This window comes from Natrix helvetica (genome assembly GCF_964273705.1).
Source record: "Natrix helvetica genome assembly, chromosome: 5".
NCBI lineage: Eukaryota > Metazoa > Chordata > Lepidosauria > Squamata > Natricidae > Natrix > Natrix helvetica.
Window position 1 is genome coordinate 59,294,402 of NC_138551.1, and position 27,074 is coordinate 59,321,475.

Consider the following 27,074-nt stretch of genomic DNA (forward strand, 5'->3'; position numbering starts at 1 on the left):
CACTGTACTAGTATCTATTAGCAAAGTCTGCCAGAGATCTATGGTTGTCATAAAACATATTTATTGTGTGACCAAACTGACATAAAGAAAAATATTTGTTTCGCTTAGGTATTTTTCTTCATGCTACCCCCAGAAAACAGTATATCTGTGGGCTTCCTAATAGTCTCTTGTTTGTTATTGAAAGGCAAATCAAGCCAAAGTCCTTCCCTTACAGATTTCTACTTCCTTTATTTTCCAACTTGTATGTTGTTTCAGCCAACAAAGTAACTCTTAGCTAGCTTTTGGATGAGAAAACAAAAGCCAAAAAACCATAAATTATACAGTACATTGAGGGAAGGATAACCAATTAAATCTTGATAACAAAAACCAGAATATATAATCGCCTAATGCTATCCCACAGCCTGCTAAAATAACATTTTTTCAATTTGTGAAAACGTCAGGAACATATGAGGAAATATGTCTCCTGGTGTCAAGCGCAAAGAATCAGGACTGTAGATAAGTTCCAGTTAATAAGATTTATTGCTCAAACTTATACATAAAATCTGGTCAACTAATGATTATCACTAAATTGGCACTAGATAAGAATCAATGGGAATTCAAGGGGAGAGGGGCTGGACTTGGAGTGATTATCAACATGCAATGATTCTAGGCTAGGTCCTGTCTTGATCTACCTCCTGGCTAAGAGTTGCATTATCTAATAGCTGACTGGCCTGCTTAAAACATCCTTTAGTTCAACCTATTGATTGGTTAATATAGAACAGTGTTAGCCTGTGGGAGAACCTCTCCAACAGAAAAACCCATTGGTGAAATGAGTAGAGCAACAGCTGTAGCATTTTCACTTGCAAGCTTTTGTTTGCCCAGAGCCCCTTCAACTTACTGCTTTACATTGCCCTCCCCCCCCTTTTTTTACAACATAGTGCATGTTCGTACACTGTGACTCATTTCAGTTTTGTTGCAAATACAGCTTTGGTGCTAAACTTGTGTGTGCTGATTTTTGTCTTGAAGGACAGGATTGCTAGAAAATGTAGCCATCATAGCATTATGGGTAGCAGCCAATGGCATATCATTTAAAATAGTAATTTTAATTTTAAATTGCTGTTATTTTTCTCAAACTAAATGGGACAATCTATATGTTTCTGACTTATAATATGGTCACTTTTTATTTTTTATTTTTGTGGTAAAATTGCAATGATTTCCAATTATTCCAAATATATCCAATTATTATTATATAGATTCCATATACATAGTGTGACACAAAATGTTCACTGGAAAATGGTTGGAAACAGTTTGTATTCATCAAAGCCTAATATAGGGCATTCTAGTGTTACTTATTCTATATTCACATGGTTGATCATTGTATCTGTCACTTAATGCAAACAAGAAAGATTGAATCTAATTGATGTAATAATAAAGAAATATGTTCACTGGTTAAATAGTCAAGTGTATTTGATACCCACGAGTATTTATCCTTTTAAATTTCATAATGTTTACTTCATGAAAGAACTTCAAAGAGACATTTTCCTCTGATTTTGAGTTCATGAATTTTGCCTAAAGTAAAATATAAAGGCAATCCTTTAGTTACTTTTTCAGTTGCAAGATTCTATATATTTTATAGGGATTGCAGCATGTCTCTTGATCCTGTACAATAAGTGTTCACAAGGTGTACACAAATCTACAAACAAATATGAGATTCAACAGAAAAAGAATAGAGTAGGGTAGGGTAGAATAGAGTAGAATAGAATAGAATAACAGAGTTGGAAGGTACTTTGTACTAGTTCAAGGCTGCTTCTTACCTTGATTAGTTTCCACCCATTGCTTCTTGCCCTGCCTTCAGGTGCTTTGGAGAATAGCTTGACTCTCTCTTCTTTGTCTCAACCCCTGAGATATTGGAACACTGTTATCATGTCATCCTTAGTCCTTCTTTTCATTAAACTAGACATATCCAATTCCTCACTGGAAAAGAGTCTAATGCTGGGAATGATTGAGGACAAAATAAGAAGGTGACGGCAGAGAATGAGATGAATGGATGGAGTCACTGAAGGAGTCGGCGTGAGCTTAAATGGACTCAGGAGGATGGTAGAGGACAGGAAGGCCTGGAGGAACGTTGTCCATGGGGTCGTGATGGGTTGGACACTACTTCGCAATTAACAACAACAACCCAATTCCAGCAATCGTTTTTTATTTGTATTAGCATCCAGTCCCCTAATCATCTTTGTTGCTCTTCTCTGCACTCTTTCTAGAGTCTCAACATCTTTTTAAATATTGTGGTGACCAAAATTGGATGCAGTATTCCAAGTGTGGCCTTACCAAGGCATTATAAACCAGTATTAACACTTCACGTGAATACGTGGAAACACTGCACATCATGCCATTGTTTCTACTTTTAAAAGTTTTTTTCTTAGAGTAGGTGAAAATATATGTAGCTCAGAGTTGAAGTCTAGAGTCTTTAATATTCTCTGAGCGTGGTTGTTTGCTTGCTTGCTTGCAGATGTTTCATTACCCATCCAAGTAATATAATCAGAGATAGTGAGTTGTTTCATCCTTTTTTATATACAGTAGTTTGCAGTATAAGTGGGTGTGTGGTTTTCTCCTTGGTAGTTCTTTGATTAGGGAATTTTTGTTGTTGATAATGGTGAAAATGATGATATGTAATGGTAAAGTTAAAGATTTGTCCTTTCTAATCACCTGCTTATCTGGGCATTGGCTTCTGAAGAACCAACCTCAGAGAGCACAACAAATGATTGTCCAATCTTTTCTTGAAAAAGAAATCAGTGAACTCCACAACTGTATACCTTGATTTTTTGCTTATATAAGCACTCTGTGTGGTTTATAACAAAATAGAAAACAAGACAGTAATATAAAATTAGCAGAAAAGGAGACCAAATTGACTTCCCTAAGGAGAGGATTCTGTATTCAGAATCACCCAGGATAATGCCTCTCTTACATATTAGATAGATGAGTTTGTAGAGGTGGAAGAGGCAAAAGAGTTTTTCCTGCTCATCTAAGCAGATTTGTAGGAGGAAAGAGAATTCCTAAGACAATTAGTGGTTTAAAAATTAACTCCTTAAAGAATAGCTAGACCAGAAAGCAATTGCCAATCATTACAGCTTTTTCAACATTTTTTTTGTGCTAGGAAGCAGTTTGACTGCTGCATTTTTCATCAATTCTAATTTCTGGACATTTTTCAAGCATAATTTTATTTTGACCGCATTACAGTCAAGATAGTTGTAGCAAGACATACAACCCTGTTACCATATCGAACGTGTCCAGAAAGAATCACAGTTGGTATACTATCTGCAGATTCACTTACAGCTGAAGGACATGGAACATTCTCCACTTGTGATCTTACTGATTCTGGAGTATTCTTCAGTAGTCTTCTTCAGTCAAATGTCCAGCATAGAGGACAAGGTTGAACTCTGTGAGACATATTAGATTGTGAGACATCATAGATTGTGAGTGATATGTCAAATAGTAGTTTCCTATCATCACATTTTGAATTAGAAGGATGGAAGAAGAGTACCAGGACAGAGTCATCTCTGCCAGATGATTCTAAAGGGAAACATAAACCATGGGGGACTGCTGATCTCTATAAAACTAGACCTTATGGTATGTAAAGTTTTAAAGGTGATCGCATGCATCTTGAATTACACACAGAAGCCAACTTGGAACCAGTGTAGCGTATACATCATTGGAATGATGTAGCAGTCACCTATCACTGCTCAGGTTGCTGCATTCTATTTTCCTAACAGTTTTCAAGAACAGATCCCGGGAGAGTATATTTGCAAGAGGGAACTTTTTTGTCCAGTTCTTCTGTGAAAATTGCCAGTATCTAAACAATTTGGAATACCCGTATTTTTCAGAGAATAAGATGCACTGGAGTTTAAGACACACCAAGATTTTGAAGAGGCAAATTTTAAAAAAAGTTTTTGCACTCTGCAGACCTCCCACAAAACTCCTGTTTTTCACGAAAATGGCATGTAGAGTGCTCCTGGGGGGGGGGGCACAAAAACAAGCAAAAAGTGCCCCTTTTTTTGCAAAAATTGGCCCATTTTTTGTCAAAAAAGGGCATGCATAGCCTTTATAGAGTGCTCCTTGGGTCTGGGGGAGGGCAAAATTGAGGAAAAAACTGCTCGTTTTTGGCTCATTTCTGCCTGCTCCAGCACCCAGGAGCACTCTGAAAGCCTCCTAAAGGCTATGCATGGCCATTTTGGTTAAGGGGGCGGGTTTTGGGAGGCAAAAAATGCCTTATACAGTGTATAAGATGCATCTAGATTTTCAGCCACTTTTTTGAAAGAAAAAGGTGTGTCTTATACTCTGAAAAATACAGTAAATTCCTGTAATTTATGTTTCTTAAAATTTTCCCATACTTAGATATCTATTTGAACAGTTCTAAATAATGGAACAGCTTTAATGTTTGTACATTTCAATGTTTGGTAATTAATAAATCATTGTCTAGAAAAAAGAATGCAATTTAACAGATTTCCTCACTCGATTTTTTATAATCTACTGTTACTACTGTATGAAAGGAGATAAAATTTGGCCATTAGGCTCCCGAATATTTGTGTGCTAAAAAGATTGGCATATAACCACAATAAAGAAATCAAATAACTGCTTCTGTCTAGGTCAAACAATGCAAATATGCGTTCAAAGTTTGGTTTGAAATATGTAGGAGAGATATAAATGTTTCTTTCTACTTATTTTCAATTTTTTCAATTTATGTGCTCATAATTTCCAATATCTATGCATGTTTGATGCAAGAAATATATATGTTCTAAAATACAGCTTCCCTAAGATTATGAGACAGAATAGGGTATAATACTATAAACTTCTATCTATAGTTTAGATTTGTATAAAATATAAGATGTAACATATTCTTTCCTAAAGTTTTTTAAAAGAAAATTATATTCAATTACATATTTTGCAGAATTCAGATGAAAAAGGTCTTACAGTAATTCAGTAAAGTAAATGAAGACCAATGTTATGTGCTATATAATTCACAAATAAATTTAAAAATATTTGAGATGGATTGTTTTTTCATTCATGATTATTCATAGAAGCTAGAAATATTTTGCAACAGAAAGAAAATGCTTCTTTGATTCATATTGTGCCTCTGAATTCAAGCAGGGTATTCAAGATGGTTAACAATACAGTAAAAATTCAAATACAATAATGCATCAGAATGATATATTCACTTGGATTTTGCAACAAAAGTCCATAAGCAGAGTTTTACAGCTATTTCCACAATGCCTGTTAATTCTTTGTAGTCTTTGTTCAGACAAAAGTTTAGAAGGTTCTAAAAAGTCAATTTCTGCTTGTCAAAATAAAGCTATATATAACTACATAGCTTAACACCTTAATTCTAGTCTGAGAATCAATTAACTGAACCAGCTAATCCAAAGTCTTTTCACAAACAAGCAAGCAAGATAGAAGTTGCTGATAAAGAGCAGCAATTCCCAATAGCAAGTGAGATACTAATGCCAGTAGCACTGAATGTGTGAAAAAAAGATTTCCTTGTTAATCAGTCCAGCATTTTATTTACATCAGTAATCTTCCAGGTGCTCTGAATCCTGCAAAGCAGCCCATATAGTTTGTTCTGAATAATATGCTCAAGGAATAGATAAAATAGTTACAATAGTAACAATAATGTGTAGTTATCACACTATAGTGTAGTATAGGCTTTGTAAGACTAATCTCTAGCAGTGTCATTTGCCTATCCACGAGCAAACATTAGGTTTTTTTGAAAGTCCAGCAAGCTGTTATCTGTTCCAATTGAATGTAGATAGACAACTAGGGTGCTTTCCATACATTTATTTCAGTTCCATTATTCCATTTATCATGACCAAGGATCAGGTATTACTGAAGCAAAGGTACACCGAAGAAAAAAAGATTCTTTCTTCCAAATGCATTGACTGGATGATATGTAGAAGTTGGATGAAAGGCAAAAAAAGGAAGAATGCATCAAGGCTCACATTTAGAAATTAGTCATGTAAGAATATTCATGCAGCATATTCTGAATTTTAATCAATTTACAACTTTTAATCAATTTATCAAGTGTGATTCTGTAATCCACGTAGACAGCTGCTAAGGGTTTGGACTTGATTATTTGTTCCACTGTGGCATCTGTAGTTTTGTCCGTTCAACTTGACTGCATTATGAAGATTTGAGTTTTAAAAAAGATGTGAGATTGAATCTAGAGTTTGTTTCGGAGAATGGCAGCATTCTTTGAAAGGGATTCTAATCAGAACTCTTTCTATTCAGAGCTATCTCAAAAGGGCCCGGCAAGTTTTGTTGATTTTTGCTAACTTCTAACATTTCTAGACCCAAAGGTTTCATTATCTTCACTATAACAAACTTACAGAAGGGAGGGACAAGAAGCTGCTGTAGTAGAGAAGATTAAGAACAACAACAAAATTCCCTTAATCCATTTCATCAGAGGCTCTGCTCTCCTAGATCATTTTCCCATGAGGAGTGATAATCTGTCATGTAGCAAGTAATGGGTTAAGCCATTTTCCCTGTTTTTTCCCGTTTTCATGAGAGATTTGTCCTGCTGTGGTAGAGACTATCCGAGTTTTAATTTCCCTCTCCCATCCTTTATCCTGAATGAATATTTTTATTCCTTTTTAAATGAATTCAGTAAACTATATCAGTGTTATTTTCTTCTTTGGGAAAAGTGAGACAGAGAATATTGTTGATGTTCATTCTGGGATCTATAAGTGTGCCATATTCAATATCTGCCTCTTTTAATGTGTTTCAATGAAATTATTTTAAGAGATGGGAAACAATTACTTAGCAAATAATTGGACATCACAGATTTCTTCTTAGAGCTCCCACTGTTGCATGTGCTAATATTCATGTAATAAATATATATCACTATTTCCATTTGTCAGTTGCATAAATAAGGTAATTTCTAGCTCCATAAGTATTTTTCAAATATTCATATCAAATCTATACAGCAGACTTTTTAATGGCAAAGAAGTAAGTTACTTTTAAAAAGAATAATTTTTCATTTCAAAATTGCAGATGTGTTCACTAATAAATGTGGAGTTAATGACAGATACAACCATATAATTAAATTTCCACCCTTTAATGAGAATTGCTCTTTTAAAAAGGGTGAGAGATTTCATCACATAGTTTTGGACAATGATAATAATTGCCTATGAGAACTAGTTTGGTCTAGTGGTTAAGGTGCCAGGCTACACCAGGAGTCTGTGAGTTCCCATATTAGGTATAAAAGCTAACTGGGTGACTGGGCCAGTCACTCTCTTTCAGTCCAGCTGACCTCACAGGAGTGTTGTGGGGAAAACAGGATGAGGCAAGAGTATTAGGTATATTCACTGGCTTGAATTATTTATAAAATAATGAAAAGGGGGGTGTGTGAATCTAACATAACAATAGCTGGGAGGAATGGTTGCTGTGCAAGATAGTGTGCATTTTTAATTTTTTTTTATAATTTTAAAGATACTTGCCGCAGAAAAGTACATTTCTACCACAGATATATTTTTCTAATCATATCCATGTCATTTCTACAATTAGGAAAATGAAGCTTTCCTTGTTATAGGATAAATAAGAGCACTGTTTCTAAGTGTAAAAAATTAGGCTCGCATTCAGAGTTTATTCATTCTTTCTAAAGTTATTTATTTTATGTGTTACATCAAACCATGTGCAATCTAAGTTTAGACATTTCATGACATTTCTGTATGCAGTATTAATCCAGAACAGTCTTTTCCATTTTTTGGAACAACACCAATTTTTTAGCATTCAATTACAGGTACGATTGCACACAGCTAAATACATTCGTCAACTTACAACCATTCATTGAGCAAGTATGTATAATTACAATAGTACTGAAAAAGTAGCTTGCAACCAGTCCTCACTGTTATGACCTTTGCAGTGTTCTAGAGGTCATGTGATTGACATTTGGGCGCTTGGCAACTGGCATGTATTAATAATGGTTATAATATTTCAGGGTCACATGTTTGCCATTTGCAATTTAGCCAGTTGACTTCCAAAGCAAATAAGGAGAGTCCAGTTTGGTCACTTGATTCACTTAATGACCATGGCAAAAATGTCTTAAAAATTGACATGGTTATGTGATGATTCACTTAATGAACATATCATTTTATGATGGAAGTTCCAGATATTCAAAAGCTTTGTACCCTTCCCCTGAAATTTACATGACAATATACCCCATAAACTTTTACATATAACTGTTTTTTTCATACCTTTTGCTACAAATATAACATTTCATGGGCTAATAGCAAAATGATGACTACATTTGATGGTGAATAGTTTTGTAACTGAATAGTTTTTAAAATGCTCTTGGTTAAGAACAAAAAATAAATCTGGTGGGACTATTGGCAAATATAGTACCTCTTGAGGAATTTGTAGCATGATTAATATAACTGTGTACATAAATGCTCAGCATGAATTCCTAAATTGTTAAAATGAAGACAAAAAAGGTAACCAGATTAGGTCTCATTTAGCATTACAGTTAAGTGAAAATAAAGCAGAGCAGGGAATTGAATTCTGTGCTGAATATTGAATTGTAGTTGTACAGAAATCATTCTATAGGAATGTTTCTAGAGGAAATAATACATATAGTATCACAGTGTTTTAACAAGAATCTTCAGTCAAATTATATGTGCACAATCAGTAATCATTTTTTCCTGTGCTAATTATATGCCTTAATAATTCCAGAAATTTAGGGCATACCTAATTGTGACCCAAGAGATTCATGCTCAAGTCTCCTGAGTCATAATAACAAACAAAGCAAAACAACTATAGTAGTTATTTGATCCAAAGGAGAAGGCACTATGAGGAGATTATCGTAACTACATAAGGAAAATATGTCATTTTGTTTTCTTCTCCCAATAGGCTTAATTCCATTTTTAAGCATCATAGCACAGATCTAACTTTGACAGTTTATTATAAATTATTTGATTATTTTAGAAGAAATCATAACAAATCCAATTTTGATATTTCTGTCAGTTTTGCTTAAAAATAAAGTAGCAAGAAATAATTAGAATACAATTCCTTTATTTTCAATATTTTCTGAAACCAACCCAAATTCTTAGTAACTAGAATACACATACACTTGTGAAAATATGGCTACTACGTGGAATGCTGTGTTTACTCTGCTTTTATTTGCATTAATAATGCAAAAATGGATATAATCCTTCAGATGTCTTTCTGAATGCATGGAAACAGTAGAGAGAAAAAGTTAGAGTAAGGATGCTGCCTCCATTTTCTAATTAGCTTGAAGCTTTCTGTACATTTGGCTAAATGGTTGAAGGGGATGTTTAAGCATATGCAATGCTGACAATTTGCATACACATGAATGCAAAATACTTTCTGAATATAATTAATAATCTCCCTAAAGAGAACTGTCAGTCTTTAATATTGGATTGCAGTCTTATGTGTTTGGATAACCTCATGTTTTACTTCATTCCTTTAGAGGTATTATGCAAATGCTTCATGTGTAAGGGTGACTTATGACATTTTAAAAGCAAATCAAAGAAAATGGCTACTAGAGAGGGGAGCTTTGCCTGTGCATAAGATATATGTGTGTTTAGGCTCAAAATCCCAGTGTCCTGGAAAGCAAGTTAATGATGTTGTGCTATATTAGTGTTTAACCCCAAATATTTACTGTGAATTCAGAGATTACCTTGGACAAATGGACATCATTATATAAATACCACAATCCACCATGATTTTTTCTATTTACACCGATAGAGTTTATATGGGCTCAGAGGACTATTTAGAAATAAAAACGAAGCTTTACTTGTTGCTTTGCTTTAAACATGTCAGATTTAGTTCAAACCTCCTTTAAAAATATATCCAAAATCCAAAAATATATCCATCAACTCCAAAACAAAACCCTTTTCAAATGTGAGAAACAACAAGGAAAGGACCTGGCAGATAGACAAAACTTTGAGCCCCTGGATACCTCATCGATCAGATAGCTCCTTGCTTTACGTCAAACATATAGAGGTTCGGATATTCTCTCCGGTATTATAAACATAATTCCTCACGATCCTTATGGAATCTTACACTGGAAGCAAAACATGAATCTCGTATGGTAAGGGAAGATTCATATTTTGTTCTTTGAGAAGCAACATGAGGTTTGCTAAAATGTTCCTTGGATCCAAATACACAGTGACCTTTTCAGTGATCATCCTTTTTCTCTTTTTGATTTGTTCTGGGGAAATTGCAAGCACCTGCTATTTGGTTTCCAAAATTGACCTTTTGATACTGTTTGGATGGGATTGTAGTCTATAAAAGACAGCAAAGAACAAGCAAGCACTTTATTTTAAAGTGCATTTTAGTTACTGCCTTTGAATTATTATTATTATTTGTATCATTTTGTATAAATTTAAATATAAATCTTCTGTGGTAAACTGTAATAGACTACCTTCTTCATCTGCTGCCTTACTCAAGAGTCATCGAAGAATTGTTTAGTAGGGTTTATTCAGTATTTTAAAAATAATGTTACTAAGTAAGGCTCCAAATATTATCTTACTTTAAAATTAGAATGAAAGATGAGGCATTTTACATATTCATTTTTCACATTTTACATCACGTCAGGCACATTTTATATATGCCCATTGGAATAATTCTAAACTGTTGGTCTAATATATAAGCTTCTTACTTCAAGTTTACAAAAATGAACCACGATGTGCTTCAGACTTGTATCCTTCTCTATTTTATAATACAATTCAAAAATGGAGTTCAGAAACTATTGAACTAAAGCTTTGGTTTTAACTCAAATTTATCATATCAGCTAAACATAGAAAATCTGTAATTTGCTCCAAATGATTGTTTATGAAACCAGCTTATTTTAATGATTTATACTGAACATTAACTATATCATCCTAAGCTACAGTAGAAAGTAAAATCTGCGGATCCATTTGGGGTTTCATTGGAGGAGAGAGGACCCCAGAATAGGCAAGAGCAGTAATCATGAATACTTATTTCCTAAATTTATTGTAACCTGTAATGCCACCATTTTTTTGCAAAAATCAAACAATACTGTCTTTGTTATTTTAGAGTAAAATGTAATTAAATTAAAAGTGAAACCGCTAATTGGTATAGACTAATGAATGAACATGCATCACTTTAACCTTTTTACTAAGCAGCATAAATTAAAAGCTTAAAACTGAATTTATCCTTGCTAGATGGGTCTTATTTAGGCAGATTTATGCAACAAATAAAAGGCATATTATCATTTGGCTTGATACTTTCAAATGATTAATTTGAATAGTCCTTTATCAGTTGGGTTTCTTCTTTTATTGTTAAAATATATTTGGCTAAGCCAGGACTTTAACTAGCATAGTACATTTGGTTAACTGATTTATCTTGAGATTTATGAATACGTACGTGTACACAAACACACACACACACACACACACACACATTTGAAATTTGGGACAGCGTATGAGACCTTAATACTAAGACTAATTTCATATATTTCCAGTTTTCTCATTTTAAAAAGCCTGTTGTAATAAAATTGTTTTGAAGTATATTGCCAGTCTAAGGGAAATTCTCTGCTTGTGACTTCAAAGTGCTTCTTCAGTTGGAAGAACAACAGGCAAGTTCAGAGCGAATAGAAGGAAAAGTATTGAGTTTCCTATTAACATTTACAACTGCAGAGTTAAAGAAAGTAGTTGTTTCTTGCCAATATATTGATTAAGCTTGAAGGTCAAAAACTAAAATTTTAAAAATGTCCCTTCACTGAAAATAGTGATCCAGTGAATAGAATTTAAATCCTAAAATGTATCTTTAAGACTGGGTAGAAAATTCTCCAGTGCGAACTTTAATGCAAATGAGCATATGGGTACAGCTGTAATTTTAGGGTGTGAGTGGATCCTTTCCCGGTGACCATTAACTGATGTCTATCACTTAGACCAGGTCAAACTCGATTTCATTGAAGACTGCATCAGGGTTTGACCTTGGGAGGCCAGTGTGGGCATGCCCAGCTTAACATCACTGTTGGGGCACCTGTGGTGGCCAAGTGTTAAGGCAGGACTTTCCTCAGACCCTCCCTCACTCATTATAATCTCCCTCCCTCCCTTCATCTTCTATTTCCTTCCCTCTTCATTCTCCTTTCTTCTTCCTTCCCCTCTTGACTTCCTTTTCCTTCCTTACTCTCTTCCCATCTTTCCTTCTTTTTCTTTGTCTTTCCTCTTTACCTTTCTCCTTTCCTGTCCCTTCTTGCATGCTCAAATGCAAAAGGGGAAACATTTCTCCTTTTGTTTAGTTTTTAGTTTGTTTTGCTAGCCGTCTGTCAGTGAAAATGGAGCTTGGGGGCTGCGCACGGAGGCTGGCACAGCGGAGCATTTTTTTTTTTTTTGCTGTTTCCAGGGCTACCCCACGAACCAGATCTAAGCACCCCATGGGTCGGATCTATGAGTGTCCCAGCAACTGTGATACATCTGTGCATAATATTACCAGAGAAACTTTGGGGGGAAATAATAGCTTGTACAATCCATTGACCAGTGGGAAAGGCTCTGCCATCTCATTGTTAACACTAGGACTATCAGTTGTCTTCCCATTCTGTCTCAGAATTAGAAAGCACTTCTCACATTTTGGCCACATAATATATGGGAGCCAGGGAAAGTTAGGCATAGTAAGACAATACTACTGCTGTGGAAATGCTGGAAATTTTGTGTCCCCTTTTTTCACATAATCTTTTTTTTCTGGAAGAGTTTCAAAATACCATATGTAACTGAGAAATAATTTAACCCATATACTCTTTAAGACCCAAGTGATAACATTTAATCAATACCTGGGAAATCCCAAACTTTAATCTTTTGTTTTGTTTTTAGTTTGTTTTGCTGGCCCTCTGCCAGCGAAAACGGAGTGAATGAATTATCCTTCACTAACTATTTCTAGATCTTGGTTGATATTGAATAAAGCATCTTGAAGACCCTGTGATATGCCATTGAAGTAGTGAACACACTACTCTTACCTGTTTTCATTGAATATATTTTGTTTCAAAAGTATTTATGTTGTTAATGTGAATATGATTTTAAGTTAATTTCTTGTTATGTTTAAAATGGGAAATGGAATTCACGAGTAGTGATTAGTAGATTAAAAATATTGCTCTAAGAAAAATTGTATGCATCATTTCTGAAATAAAACCTTTCCATTAATTTTTGGACATTGTCACATCTGTAAAAATGCTTATTTGCAATTATATCATTTTGAAGATGGTATTACGATGGTAAAAGTGTCAATTGTCATATGGCAGAAATAGCTTGTAGCTCCTGCAAAACAAAACAAACATATAATTAGCCATTTCCCCTGCTACACCAAGATTTACTGAGATTTACTTTATACATTCAGCGTATAAATAGTTATACAAAATGCCCTTAAAGAAAAATAACTGCTAGCAATTTTTCAACCAAATAAGACCTCATCTGTATAGTTAAGATAGCATTTAAGCTAATGTTCTGTTTCTGGCTATGTAAGCAGAATTGCACAGCTGTTCTACTTGCAGTTGGCTGGGTTGCCCTCCTTCACCCCACGTTTTGAAATAGGCAATTTTCTGTATTAAGAGTTCACTATGAGCCAGCCAAGGACATTTTGCTATCTCAACCAGCTGCACTACGTTGTCTGAGAGATTCTGGCTTCAGTATTGCCGTGGATTAAATTTTAAACACTGCGCTTAATTCATACTGAGTTTTCCTACAAGTGAGCCCAATGTTCTATTTGTATTTTTAAAAAAGATAATATTGAGTTCTAGCACTATATACAAGCTACAAAATCAATTGCAAGGTATACATATCTTCCCCGTTGTTTTTAGTTATCCAAAGTGTGTGATTGTTATAGATGGCATTTCTCATCAGGACAGTTTGTGTGAAATATTGATGCATATCTATATATGCACAGTTTTTGCTTTATTCCGTCATCCTATGGGGGTTCCCCAAGAATTTACCAAGATTCCTTGACATATGTATAGTGATGAATGTGGAAGAACTGTTCAGATTGTGATTCCGTCTCCCACTTCTGTTTTTTTTTTTTTTTTTTTGAGTAATCATCCACACCTGACCACATTATGGCTTAAATTTGGTAGGATTATTTTCTCTTGGTGAATTTCACTTGAAACCTGTGAGTTAATCTTGTGTATCCTCTTCCTTTTATTCTCCCACTAACTATATACTTCAAAAATATCCTGATGTAGATAACAGTTTGAAGAAAATTACATTAATAAACTCTGACCTTTTAAAAATTATTGTTACACTAAAAGCTAAAGCTTATACATTAAAGCATTAAGTATATGGGAACTGTATTTTAGAAATACCATTTCCATGAATGATTACTTTTAGTTAGTAACCTTTTTCTTCATGGCCATAACCTTTTTTTCTTCATGGCCAAATTTATTGTAAAACATGTCTGTCTGTTATTCTCTATTATTATTCTCGCCCTTTATCCCAAACAAAGTCCTGAATGCAGAATGGAGACAAAGGTGTTTCCTATATTGCTATGATAGAAGGTTCATTGGTAATTAACTCATTCTGATTTAGTTACTAGTTTTGAAAGCTACTGTAAGTGATATGCACTGCTACATATTTATATCCATGTTTTTAGACTATAAACGTGCAAATGAGAGAGTTGATTTCATACATTTAAATGAATAGAACACAGTATCTTTTCCTACTTGAAGAGTTAATGATATTGAATACATTGGCGACCTCTGCAGAATCAACCTTTTTATCTATTTGTTTTAGATATTTATTAAAATGAATTATCAAACATGTCTAATCTAGGATAATCATATACATCATCATGCACAACAGGTCCTATTTCCCAGATGGATAATTGTGTTTGTTCACTACAATGACAACAGCATGTGAATATAAACAACAATAATTTTGTAACCACCTTACTTTGATTATAATGAATGGCTGTTATTATCTACAAATTCCTATGCCAAAAATGTCATTTAAAACGTGTTTGTATTTCCTATACAGTTCAGACTGAAACCTTTCATTAGCTGGTATATTATGAAATATTCAAAATACCAAGTCAAAAATCCTATTTAATAATACAGTGCTTTGGCAACTTTTTATTGACTTAAATAATCCTAAACAATTTAGTTTCCATCTTGTTCTAGAATTAAAATTTTAACAGGCTCTCCTTTGAGATATTTCATACAAGTGTTCTAGAGATGATTTTGGCTGTTGTAATGTGGGAAAAAAAACAGGAGATAGATATGTGGTATGGGCTAACATCCACCCCACAGTTTATGTCCAGTCTTTGAAAGGTACAAATTAGTGTGTAAACACTTTCAATTACGATTGCCAGTTTCAGGCAAGATTTCAAGGATGATTTTTTTCACTGTATTGATAGTCCTCTCTTAAGGTCAGTAATGGCGTTCCAGAGTGTGGTGGAACACACATACATACACACACACACACACACACCAAGGGGTGTTAGGGGTGTCTTAACTGCGCAGTATTTTTTCCAGAGAGTAAGTCATCTGTGTACCAAGTTTAGTTAAAATTGCTCAAAGCGTTCCATAGTTATGCTAGAACACACACACACACACAGACACACATAAACACACACACAAACACACTCATGTACTAGGGGTGTCTTATCCCCGTAGTGTTTGTCTCCAGAGGGTAAGTCATCTGTGTACCAAGTTTGGTTGAAATTGCTCAAGGCGAAAAGAAGCTAAGATATATAGAAATATATAGATAACCACTATGGTTAGATTTTAACTGTCTGCCTCTGAGATTACATCATAATCTCCTTTCACAAATCATTTCTAATCTTCAAACATATAAATTTGGAAAAATTTTTTTGCAAAAAGTCAGTGAATGGTTTCCAGTCACTAATAAATTTAATTGATCTTTCTCAAATCAAACATAATAGAATTCAGAAATGTCTAGGTTTTTTTTATGTCCACCATGATAACATAACCTTCACATTGTTCATGTTTCCAACATAAATTTGAGGTATCTTTATATATTATAGACCTTGTTTCTGGAACCATATGTCAACAGTATATCATTTTATAAAAATATTTTTTGAATTTAAAAAATGTAAATTTCAATCCTTCTAGCCATTGTTCCATATTTTCCCATTGTTCCATTACTATGTTGTATCTAAAGTTCTTAGCACATTTTATTTTACAAGTCTTTTCCTATATCTTTTTTTATCAAATTTCATATAAGTTTATTCATTTTAGCAATTACATGTTCATCATTTGTATATGCATAGTTCAACTTCCACATCTTTTCAGTTCAATTCCCAATGTCCTGTTATCTACCTTAAATCTTTCTCTTAACTATACATATGAAAACTATTGAAAACTAAATCTCCCTGCAGATAATTGGACTTTTGATTTCATCTTATATTCTTCATGTTCCTGCTATAATAATGCTCTTTACCTACTGTTTCTTTCTGTGAAATGCTACTTGTATTAGGCCCTTAAAAGCATTTTTGACAGAGTCTGGATTTTATCTGTTCCATATACTCAATATGGAACGTCCAATATAATGATTCTTAAAATCTACATTAATTTTTTTACCCCGTAGAAAATGAATGTCCAATCATGCCCTTCTAATTCTAAAATGTTCTACTTCTCAGCAAAAGCCACTCTTTTGTCTATACTGAGCAGGAGGCTGCAAAATACTATTTCAAATCAGGCAGTCCCAGTCCTCCTCATTGCTCCTGGGTCATTCTGGTCCCAAGCAAAACAATTCACAATGCTTTCTGATTTCATAATAATACTGTATTGACATATTTTATTTATTCATGCAGGAATTTATTCAAGCAGACAGTAACGGACATTTTTTTAAAAAAAAGAAAAGTGATTTAACAATAGAAGAAAACAAACCTGATAGGAATGGGAATACATTGTGTAAATTAACTTTTATCTATATTTGATTGTGGAATACCACAATCTTCTTGGCTTCTGGCTAGCTGTTTAATCTTGCCCAAATTTTGATAAGAAAGGTTAGATTTGTCTTCTTTTCTTTTTCTTTCTCTTGCTGTAATAGATTGGCTGGATGCCCTCCTAATTTATTTAAAGAAATGAAACATCCCTGTTTCTTTTGTTGAGAATCTAGAGAACTTCCAAATAAGTTTTAGCTTTACCTCACTGGCCATAGTGATTGTTGTACAGGTAGTCCTGAACTTACAACATTCGTTTATCAATCATTCAAAGTTACAATGGCACTGTAAACTGACTTATATCTGTTTTTTGCACAAACATTGCAACATCCCCATGGTCACATGATCAAAATTCGGATGCTTAAGCAAATGGCTCATATTTATGATGGTTGCAGTGTCCCAGGGTCATGTGATCTCCTTTTTTGACCTTCTCACAAGCAAAGTCAATGGGGACCCAGATTCACTTAGCAACTATGTTACTACATTAACAACTGCAGTGATTTGCTTAACAACTGTGGCAAGAGTGTTCCTAAAATGGGGCAAAACTCCATTGTGGTCGTAAGTCTAGGACTACCTATACTGCTATACAGCACTTAGGAACTGTGATCATCTTTCCTTAGTCAGTTAGGACTCTTTCCTCCCAACCAGCAAAATAATATGAAAACTGATAGATAATCCATGCCCCATTCTCATACTTCACTATTATCTCGTTGGAGTAACAAAACAAGGGAGAAGACAGCAAACTGGTCTTTTATGGTAAACTGCAAGACCATTCTTCCCTTTGATGGAAAGGATGGAGGAAACTAAACTCTGAAGAAACATCTTATAATGAAGGTGGAGAGCACTGAGTGTTATGCTATCACTTCTATTAGAGTAGGACTAGATCTCATGAACCTGTGGGATGTATGTGCCTGATGTTCAGATACAGATAGTCCTTGACTTACAATTACAATTGAGTCCAAAATTTCCCGAGCCCTGGGACACTGCAGCGATCATAAACATGAGCCAGTTGCCAAGCATCTGAATTTTGATCACATGACCACGGGGAATGCAGCAATGGCAGTGTGATAAAAGATGTTAAGTCAACACTGAACACTTGAGTTGTTTTGTGGGTGTGTTCTATCAGAAAGCAGGTTTGTTCTGAGTTTGAAACAAAATATTTTCCATTTTGTTTACACCCTTCCAACACCTTCTCCAACACCCTCCAAGCCTTTGAGAAAACCAAATAGGTTAGCATAGCATACATTAACATACTCATCTTTGCCCCTTTGTGAATAGTCACATTAAGCCTAAGCACAGATTCTTCTTTGTATTAAAACAAATAGTATTAGTAATGTATAGAGTATAGTACTTTATGCCGAAGAGCTTAGCTTGGATTGAGATTCAGCTCACACATCAAAGCCAGGAAATATATTGTTCGAGCAAATCTTAGCAACTTGTGTATATAGCTTTCAGATGGGCTGTCAAAAATAAAAAGATTCAGGTTCCTGGACAGCAATTGAAGAGAAGGAGAAGACAAGGAAGACAAGGTTTGTACGGCCATTTCCTCACAGCTTCACCGTGGACCAAACTCCCTCAGGATCTCTCCTTTTCACAGTCATTTCCAATTCAGAATACATGCAATGGAGGGGAGAGTGATAGTGTAGTAACAGCAGCAGCATCCTTTTGTCTCTCGCTTCTTCCTCCTTCTATTTGCCTTCACTTCAACCAGCTATCATGACCTCAGAGGACCATTTTTTCCCTTTTAGTGTGAAGACAGTGGGAGCCTAAGTCTCTTGTGTCAACAAGACCTAAAACAGCCCCCTTTTCCTGCGTTCACTGTTTGCCTGTTCCTGGTATACTACAAATCTATCGTAATATTTTTCTCCGGGAATCCTTTAGTGTCTAGGTGTACTATTTTAAGTAAATTCAGCTCAGGCAATTAATTTTAAATGCAGATAAACTCAGTTCATATAAAGAAGCAAGCAACTAAACTTAATTGGGCAACTAATTTGACTTAAATATTTAATATTGCCTTTATTAGTTTTTCAAATGCATAGAAGTAAGATTTGTAGTATTTAGTGCTGCTCGTCATTTTTATTTGCTTTGTTTAATAAGTATTATTATTATTCTAGGTTCAAAGGAAAACATAAATTAGCTTGGAAAGGTTGTACATTGTGGCTTACTGAATAACTTGTGATATCGGTGGATAGGAGACAGATTGGTTGAACCAGGAGAAAAGTCAAATGGGGAATTAGCGCAGAGTCCTTAAGAGGGTAGAAAGGGCAAAGTCCAACCCACCTTGAATGTTGCTGAAACATTATGTAATATCATGTAGCTGCAACAAACATTAGTCTGAGGAGATCCCTACGTATAGGCTTGAGCAATAAAACAGCTAATTAAACTCTTCATGTGTGAATCTGGTTGTTTGCGCCTGCCATTGGAGTTTCTGACAATCTGTGTATAGTGTGAGTCTTTAAGTTACACAGTTGCACTAACACCGCTGTAATAATGTTCTCTGATACTCAGACATTATTCTTCATGTTTAAGTAATCAGAGAAGGCACTGTGATTAAGCATCTGCAGACACTATTAGTAATAACTCCATCTGACTACAGTACAAATACACAGGGAATCTAAAGGCTGAAAGGTCTTGTTCCCTGGACAGATTCAGAGAGTTTGTATTATATGATATAAGATTTCAGGTCTTTGTTTAGAAAAATGTTATATGCATGTGTATGAGGAACATTTGATAATTTGAATATGATTTATGTGTTTTTTCTAACATATAAAGAACTAGGCAGTGACATGACACACTGGTTGCCGGCTAATTTTATAAATGATAACTTGTACATTAATGTATTACTTCGCTTTGAAGCTTTAACACTCAAGGTTCCCTACTGAATTGCCTTTGGCTTTTGTGTATCAGAATTCAAGTTCTACAACAAAGACAGATGCAAATAAATGTGATTTTAGGAGAGCACCAAAATGATATCTGAGAAAATACAGCTTCACACAGTAATTAGCAGAGTAAGTGAAAGTAACCACAATTTATTTTGATTAAAAGAAGCTTTCAACATATTTTAATGTAAGCAAGATCACTTTCTCAAGATTCTGACTCTTGTTATTGACCTTATCACATTATATCATTGTTGTTAAGTCGTCAGATTTTATCACACAGGATTTCTGCCAGCTATAAGGTTTGGGATTTCTAACCATGGAGAAAGAAAATCATATTAGAACTATGATGATTTTCCATACAATCCATGCCATTGTCTTCTTTTATTGTGGTTACTTTTGCTGCTACACAATTAATTTGTATCTTTTTGTCTAATTCCTCTTCTACCACTGAAATATCTAATACTTCCTGGACAAATAATATGGAAAGATGGAGAAGATTATTTAGCATTTTTTTTCTAATAAGGTTCAATGGAAAAATAATAATAATAATTGTTCTGACTCCCCTCGTCCACCACCAACACACACTCCGAGCAAAAGATACTTCACCAGATTTATTTACAAGCAGACAGGTCCTTGGCAGCAATCCAACACAAATAAGCCTTCATAACAATCCGGCACTGATAAGCATTGGCAGCAATCCAGCCTGCCACGCTCACAAGACTGTACTCCCACATTAGTTCATGCGTTGACTTCTGCAAAAGGCGTGTGCACAAGCAGTCTTTTATAGTCTGGAGAGGAGTCTAATTATCATCAGCTGAGTGCAATTACCTCCTGTAACGGCGCAATTGCTCCTGACGCCTATTAGCTCGCCGGTAACGAGCATCCAACAACTCACTGCTGACGTCTGACTCACTGTCCCTTGTCTCCTCCCCACTGTTCCAAGGCATGACATCAGGAGCACCCTCCCTTTGGCTTTCACCACTACTCCATGCCTCAGGCACCTCCTGGTGGCCAACCAGCCTCTCTGATCCCTGCTCGGAGTCGGAACCCTGTCCAGGGTCCTCCACATCCTCCAGAGCCGACTCATAGGGACCCTTGCTGTCGGAGTCTGGTGGCAGCTCCAACGGCTCCTGCTGGGCCACAACAAATAATTAAACACTGTTTGAAACCATAGCCATACTAATTCTCCTATATAAATATGAGAAGTAAATAGATATGTGTGTGAATGGGCCTAGAGCAGTAAGGAATAGTGCATATTTTAAGAAGAAACAGCACTTTCAACATGACTCTCACTTTCCATCTTATTTTTTTTCCAAGTGAAAACAAATGTTACCTTATCTCTATAATAGCTTATCTCTCAGAAATGTACAGATAGCATTCAACTTACAACCACAATTGAGCTGAAAATTTCTGGTGTTAAAAGAGACATTTGTTAAGTGAGCTTGGCCCCATTTTGCGACCATTGTTGTGACAGTTGTTAAGTGAATGGTTGCGGTTGTTAAGTTGGTAATGCAGTTGTTAAGTGACTCTGACTTACCTATTGACTTTGCTTGGCAGAAGTTACAGAAAGTGATCAAATGACCCTGGGACATTGCAAACATCCTAAGTCAGTTGCCAAGTGTCTGAATTTTAATCATGTGATTAGGGGAATGCTGCATTGGTCCTAAGTGTGAACAATGATGATAAGTCACTTTTTCAGTGCCATAGTAACTTCAAATGTCCACTAAATGGACTGTTGTAAATCGAGGACTAAGTATTTGGTACTAAAAATAGCAGAAAAACCCAGATCAACCTGTACTTGATTCAATGGCATGGAAATCAAGGAAACACGGAGAATGAGGTTGTTCCCTTGTGATTTCATAAAAACAAGCAAACAAACATTTCTGGTTTTATTATGATTTTTCCCCCCAAGAATAGAAAGGTGTGTTATCACACAACTGAACTCCTTTGGACATATAGTTCAGAACCTCCAATTTTGCATTAGTGGGTAAATATTAAATGAATCATTGATTGACTGTACTAAATATTCAATTTTCAATATACTTTATTAACATACTTTTTTTTCTTTCTTCAGCAACTTTTGCGAGAGCGACAGCAGATGGCCAGCCGTCCTTTTGCTTCTGTGGATGTAGCACTCGAAATAGGAGCTGAACAAACAGACTTTCTACGAGGTCCATTAGAGGTAGGCACTGTGTCGCTGACTAGGGACCATTTCAATTTGCATAATTATATTGCTAGTCTCATCTGCATCTGCTTCTGAAACCAAAAAGAGGAGGATTACCTGTAGCCAACAAGTTGAAGCTACATATGTTGTGTCATTTTCAAGGCTCATCATTTCAGTAGTGTAACATGAGCAGTAACAAAAGCCACTAGAGGATCCATTAGCCTCGCCTGCAATGACAATCTGCTCACCTGGCAGCCCCTTTTTTTTGGCAGACAACTGTTAGTTGCATGTATTAAACAAGCCTCATGTTTGGTCTTCTGAGTATACTGTGCCCCCTGGTTAACAGTTCATATCCATCTTAATTTACTAGGATTATACTTTTAAATGAGATTTACATTGCATTTCTTTATTCAGATTTAATATTTTATGTTTGGAGAGATATTATTTTATGGGTATATGATGTTTGTGATTAACGGATGCATTCTAACATTTTTTATTGTAAAGGCAATGCTCTGAAAAAGAAATTATAAAATGCTAAACAATACAACATGGCAGGGGAATAGCATGAAAATGCACAAAAGAGATTCTGGAAGTATCACCTAAAATTAAAGAGAACTGTGAATAAAGGATGATAATGCTTACCTGACATAAACTAGGACCAGCTTTTTCTTCAGTCTAGTAACATAGTTCTGTATCTTTAACTACCATTGTTTATACAGTATGTAATCATTTTTATAAACACACACACACACGGACACTTCTGATATTTTTCCAAGTTATAAAGAAACTTGTGTTATATCTGTCATTTCTTATACTTAATTTGAGGTCTTTCTCATAAGAGAAACAAGCACGAACATGAATGATTTAGGAAAAAATAGAAGTATGACCTCTTGCTTGGATATTATTTCACAGATCTCATTGTAGCCATAGTTCCCGTTCTCACAACTTAAAGAAACAGGAGACATTATATGTCCTTAGATGTATAAATTACTCAAACTGAGACGTTGATTAATGGGAATAGGATAAGTGTGAGATTAACCAGTCTATTTATACAGGTAGTCCTCAAGTAACTATAGGCCACTTAATGACAGTTCAAAGTTAGGAGTGACATTCCAAAACTATATACAACGCTGTTTCAAGGGTAAAGGTAAAGGTTCCCCTCGCACATACATGCTAATCATACGTGACTCTAGGGGGCGGTGTTCATCTCCGTTTCAAAACCAAAGAGCTAGCGCTGTCCAAACGTGGTCATGTGGCTGGCATGACTAAATGCCGAAGGTGCACAGAATGCTGTTACCTTCCCACCAAAGGTGGTTCCTATTTTTCTACTTGCATTTTTACATGCTTTCGAACTGCTAGGTTGGCAGAAGCTGGGACAAGTAACAGGTGCTCACTCCATTATGCTGCGCTAGGGATTCGAACCGCCAAACTGCCGACCTTTCTGATCAACAAGCTCAGTGTCTTAGCCACTGAGTCCCTTTTTATTTCAATGCTAGGACAGCTGAAATGGTCCTTGGTCCTTTGCCATCACACAGACCACGGGTATACTGTAGCATTGCCGTCCCTATCTTTCAGCCTCCATCCTTCCCCAATAGACCTGCAGCACTCATGCCACCTGGAAACAGCCACCATTTTCAAGGTTCCAACAATTCCTTGCAGAAACGGCAGCTGCTTTGAGAGCTTTTTGCAGGATCAGGAGGCTGCCAATCTGCTGTCCATCAGGAGACTGCAAAGCTCTCCTGCCTTTTGCCTTCAGATAGACAGCCAAATCTTCCAAAGAACAAGTGTCCTCCATTTTGTTGCACATCTTTTGGAGATGATTTTTTTTTTTAGTTGAAGAGAAAAAGCCACAGAAATATTTTATTTCCTTATCACTTCATTCCTCTACCCTTCAGCCTAGAGTCAAGGTAAGGTTTTTAAAAGGGTTAGAATTTGGAAAGCAGAGTGAGAATTTAGTCTGGATGCACAGAAGTGTCACATGTGCACGAACAAACCGGTAGTAAAAAAAAAAAATAGAAACACACCACTGCTCCCAATGTCCAGCTGATCAGTGACAGGCTGATGGGTACACAAAGCTCTGAAAGACTGGTTCCTTTTTTGCTACACGAAAGCTGGGAACCTTGGCAGGATAAGGGCAGGGGCAGAATTAAAATGGCACGCATGCCCAGGGTTTTTCTCCCTCATTCTTGCTCACTGGCAAGGGAGTCAGCTGTATGGTGGGCCTGCATGCAAGATGGAAGGGTCCCTGAGAGACCTCACACAACTCTGCTTGTGCCTGTGTAGCCTTCCCAGGACTCCCCCCCCCTCCATTTAATACCTTGTGCATTTGTTTAACAAATGCATAGTGAAGCAATTCATTTAACATTGTTCCTACTTTTGACTCTAATGAGCAGGTTCCATTATGGTCCTGACACAGGACTACCTGTAATAAAAAAATCTTGCATATATATTTGGATAAAATATTTGGATATTCGCTATCAAAATTAACAGATCATTGGCTCCTAAAAGAGATACAGATTGTAGAGCTGTCTAATTGGTTTTGCTTATGTTTGCTTTTCTTTTACCCCTACATGATCACTTAAGTAGTCGCTAGTGATAGAGACAGGCAAACTTCTGATGTTTTAGAATATAACTCACAGGAATATCCTGGGAGCATAAACAGGCTACATAAACAGAGGGATAGAATCAAGATCACATGAAGTGTTAATACCACTTTATAAGGCCTTGGTAAGGCCACACTTGGAATACTGCATTCAGTTTTGGTCGCCACGATGTAGAAAAGATGTGGAGGCTCTAGAAAGAGTGCAGAGAAGAGCAACAAAGATGATTAGGGGACTGGAGACTAAAACATATGAAGAACGGTTGCAGGAACTGGATATGTCTAGTTTAATAGAAAGAAGGACTAGGGGAGACATGATAGCAGTGTTCCAGTCTCTGTTGCCACAGAGAAGAGGGAGTCAAACTATTCTTCAAGGCACCTGAGGGTAGAACAAGAAGCAATGGGTGGAAACTAATCAAGGAGAGAAGCAACTTAGAACTGAGGAGAAATTTCCTGGCAGTTAGAACAATTAATCAGTGAATGCCCCAACACTGGAAATCTTTAAGAAGATGTTGGATAGCCATTTGTCTGAAACGGTATAGGGTTTCCTGCCTAGGCAGGAGGTTGGACTAGAAGACTTCCAAGGTTCCTTCCAACTCTGCTATTGTATTGTATTGTATAATATGAACTTGTTTAGCAAATAGTCAAGGATTATGACTGCAATATGAAATATCTAGTGAGTCCCGTACTGTTTTTTTTTTTTCTCCATGGCTCAAGTAGCCAAATTGTGTATATTTGTGTAACTAAACTATGATAGTGTGCTGGCCCTGGAACAGAATTACACTGACTAAATCACAAAATATTTTTATTTTAGTCTATTTGAGTAGCAGTGGCATTCCTTTCTTAAAGAAGGTAATCCTCAGCAACCAGTACATTTCCATAGCACATTTATTGGGCATATTGAAGGATAAATCAGCAGGCTTACTCTGAGTCTTCTCCTATCTACAGTATACATTACCAGTAAGAAGAAGAAAAGAGAGGATGCTTAGAAAAAGTAAATATCTTCTCTTTATAAAGTAGCATATGGAAGGAAAATAAAGAAAGTGTCCTTTATTTCTACTGAATTATTTTAAAACAAGGGTGAAGCTGAGGTGGTGCTATGTAGATGGGCATGTGTCCATGAGCATGGAATCAAGAAAAGGGCAGGAAGTGTTGGACTTGTAATGTTCTAGAGAATATATTTTTAGGATATTCAAATGACAGAGATCTTCAGGAAATATATGCTTTTTATTATTTTTTAATTAAATGTTCAAAATAAACATGAAAAGTTAATTGCTTCCCTTTTATATGACATGTTTATCTACAAACCAGACAATAGAGAAACTGAAACATTTTAATTCTATATTTTTAAAGTTGTTAATAACTCCCTTTCCCCAATTCTGGTAATTTTATTGGTGTTTATTTGTGTTCACTGCACGCCTGTGTTCGACTTTTGATAGTAAAACATTTGAGGTATGAATGTTAAAATTTCTGGGAAAGGATTACAACCTGCAGAAATAAAGGGCATTGCTCTAAATATTTAGTAATCTATGGCACTGTATTGATTTTCCTGTGGTATCTGCAACATAGAGTTTGATATAAAGAAAGAACACTATATGACAAAATTAAATTACCAGTCTGTTCTGAACTTATAAAAGCAAATAATAAAAATACACTTCCTCTAAATTATTAGTTTCCCATAGCCCATAGAGTTGCATTATAATTATTTTTCTGAAAATTCTGCGATAAAAGAAGCTATTTCCTTATTTTATTTTTACATTTTTATTTTATTACATTTGTATTGTGGTTTATTGGAAATAAACGTTCATATAATCCTTCCATCTATTTATTGGGAAGTGAATTTTGCTTACTTTAACTACTGTGGGCCTTACTAAATATATCTGTTAGTTGACACCAGTAGAATGGATGCATATAATGGATGAATGAATGAATGCACCAGTAGAATGGATGAATATACTGTATATGATTGCCATAGCACCTATTATTCAGTGTATTTGAATAAATATATTTTTCCAATCCAGCAAACAGTACATTTATACTGGTAGTGAAATCATAATTTCTTTTCTTTCAACTTCTTTAACCAACTTTCCTGGATTAAAAGCTAATTTTGGATCAGATATAATTTCAGAAGCACCATTTTATTTTGTGGCAATAGTTCTGACAATTTTGATTATGTGAGTTTGACCTGTGGATTTTTTTGATAAATGTAGTGTTATAACCATTATATAGTACCAATTTTGTTATATATCAGTCTTCTACCAAGCTTGTAGTATAAATTCATTAACACGTACACACCTAAATTTTAGAATGGGATATTTAATAATTTCAACAAACACTTAGATTCTTGGGGCTACCATTCATTTATTTATTTATTCATTAATTAATTGATTTAGTCATTGCTTATGAGAGCTGCAGGGAGCATGGTAAGGTCACTACCACTCTAGGAGATTTGGGGGTTATTCTAATATAAATAAGTATGTTAAACCAAGTGGAATCTGACTATTATTGGGTTTGTTTTTGTTTTTGTTTT

The 27,074-nt window shown here is 35.3% G+C and overlaps 1 protein-coding gene across 1 annotated transcript in view; it reads left to right on the plus strand.

The window, feature by feature from the left end:
* The window catches only part of ATRNL1 (attractin like 1), a 536,103-nt gene that overhangs the window by 327,356 nt on the left and 181,673 nt on the right, over positions 1–27,074 (plus strand). Inside the window, exon 27 of the mRNA XM_081954366.1 lies at positions 21,856–21,963. Within this exon, the coding sequence (XP_081810492.1) occupies positions 21,856–21,963 (108 nt within the window). The remainder of the gene's footprint in view (positions 1–21,855; positions 21,964–27,074) is intronic.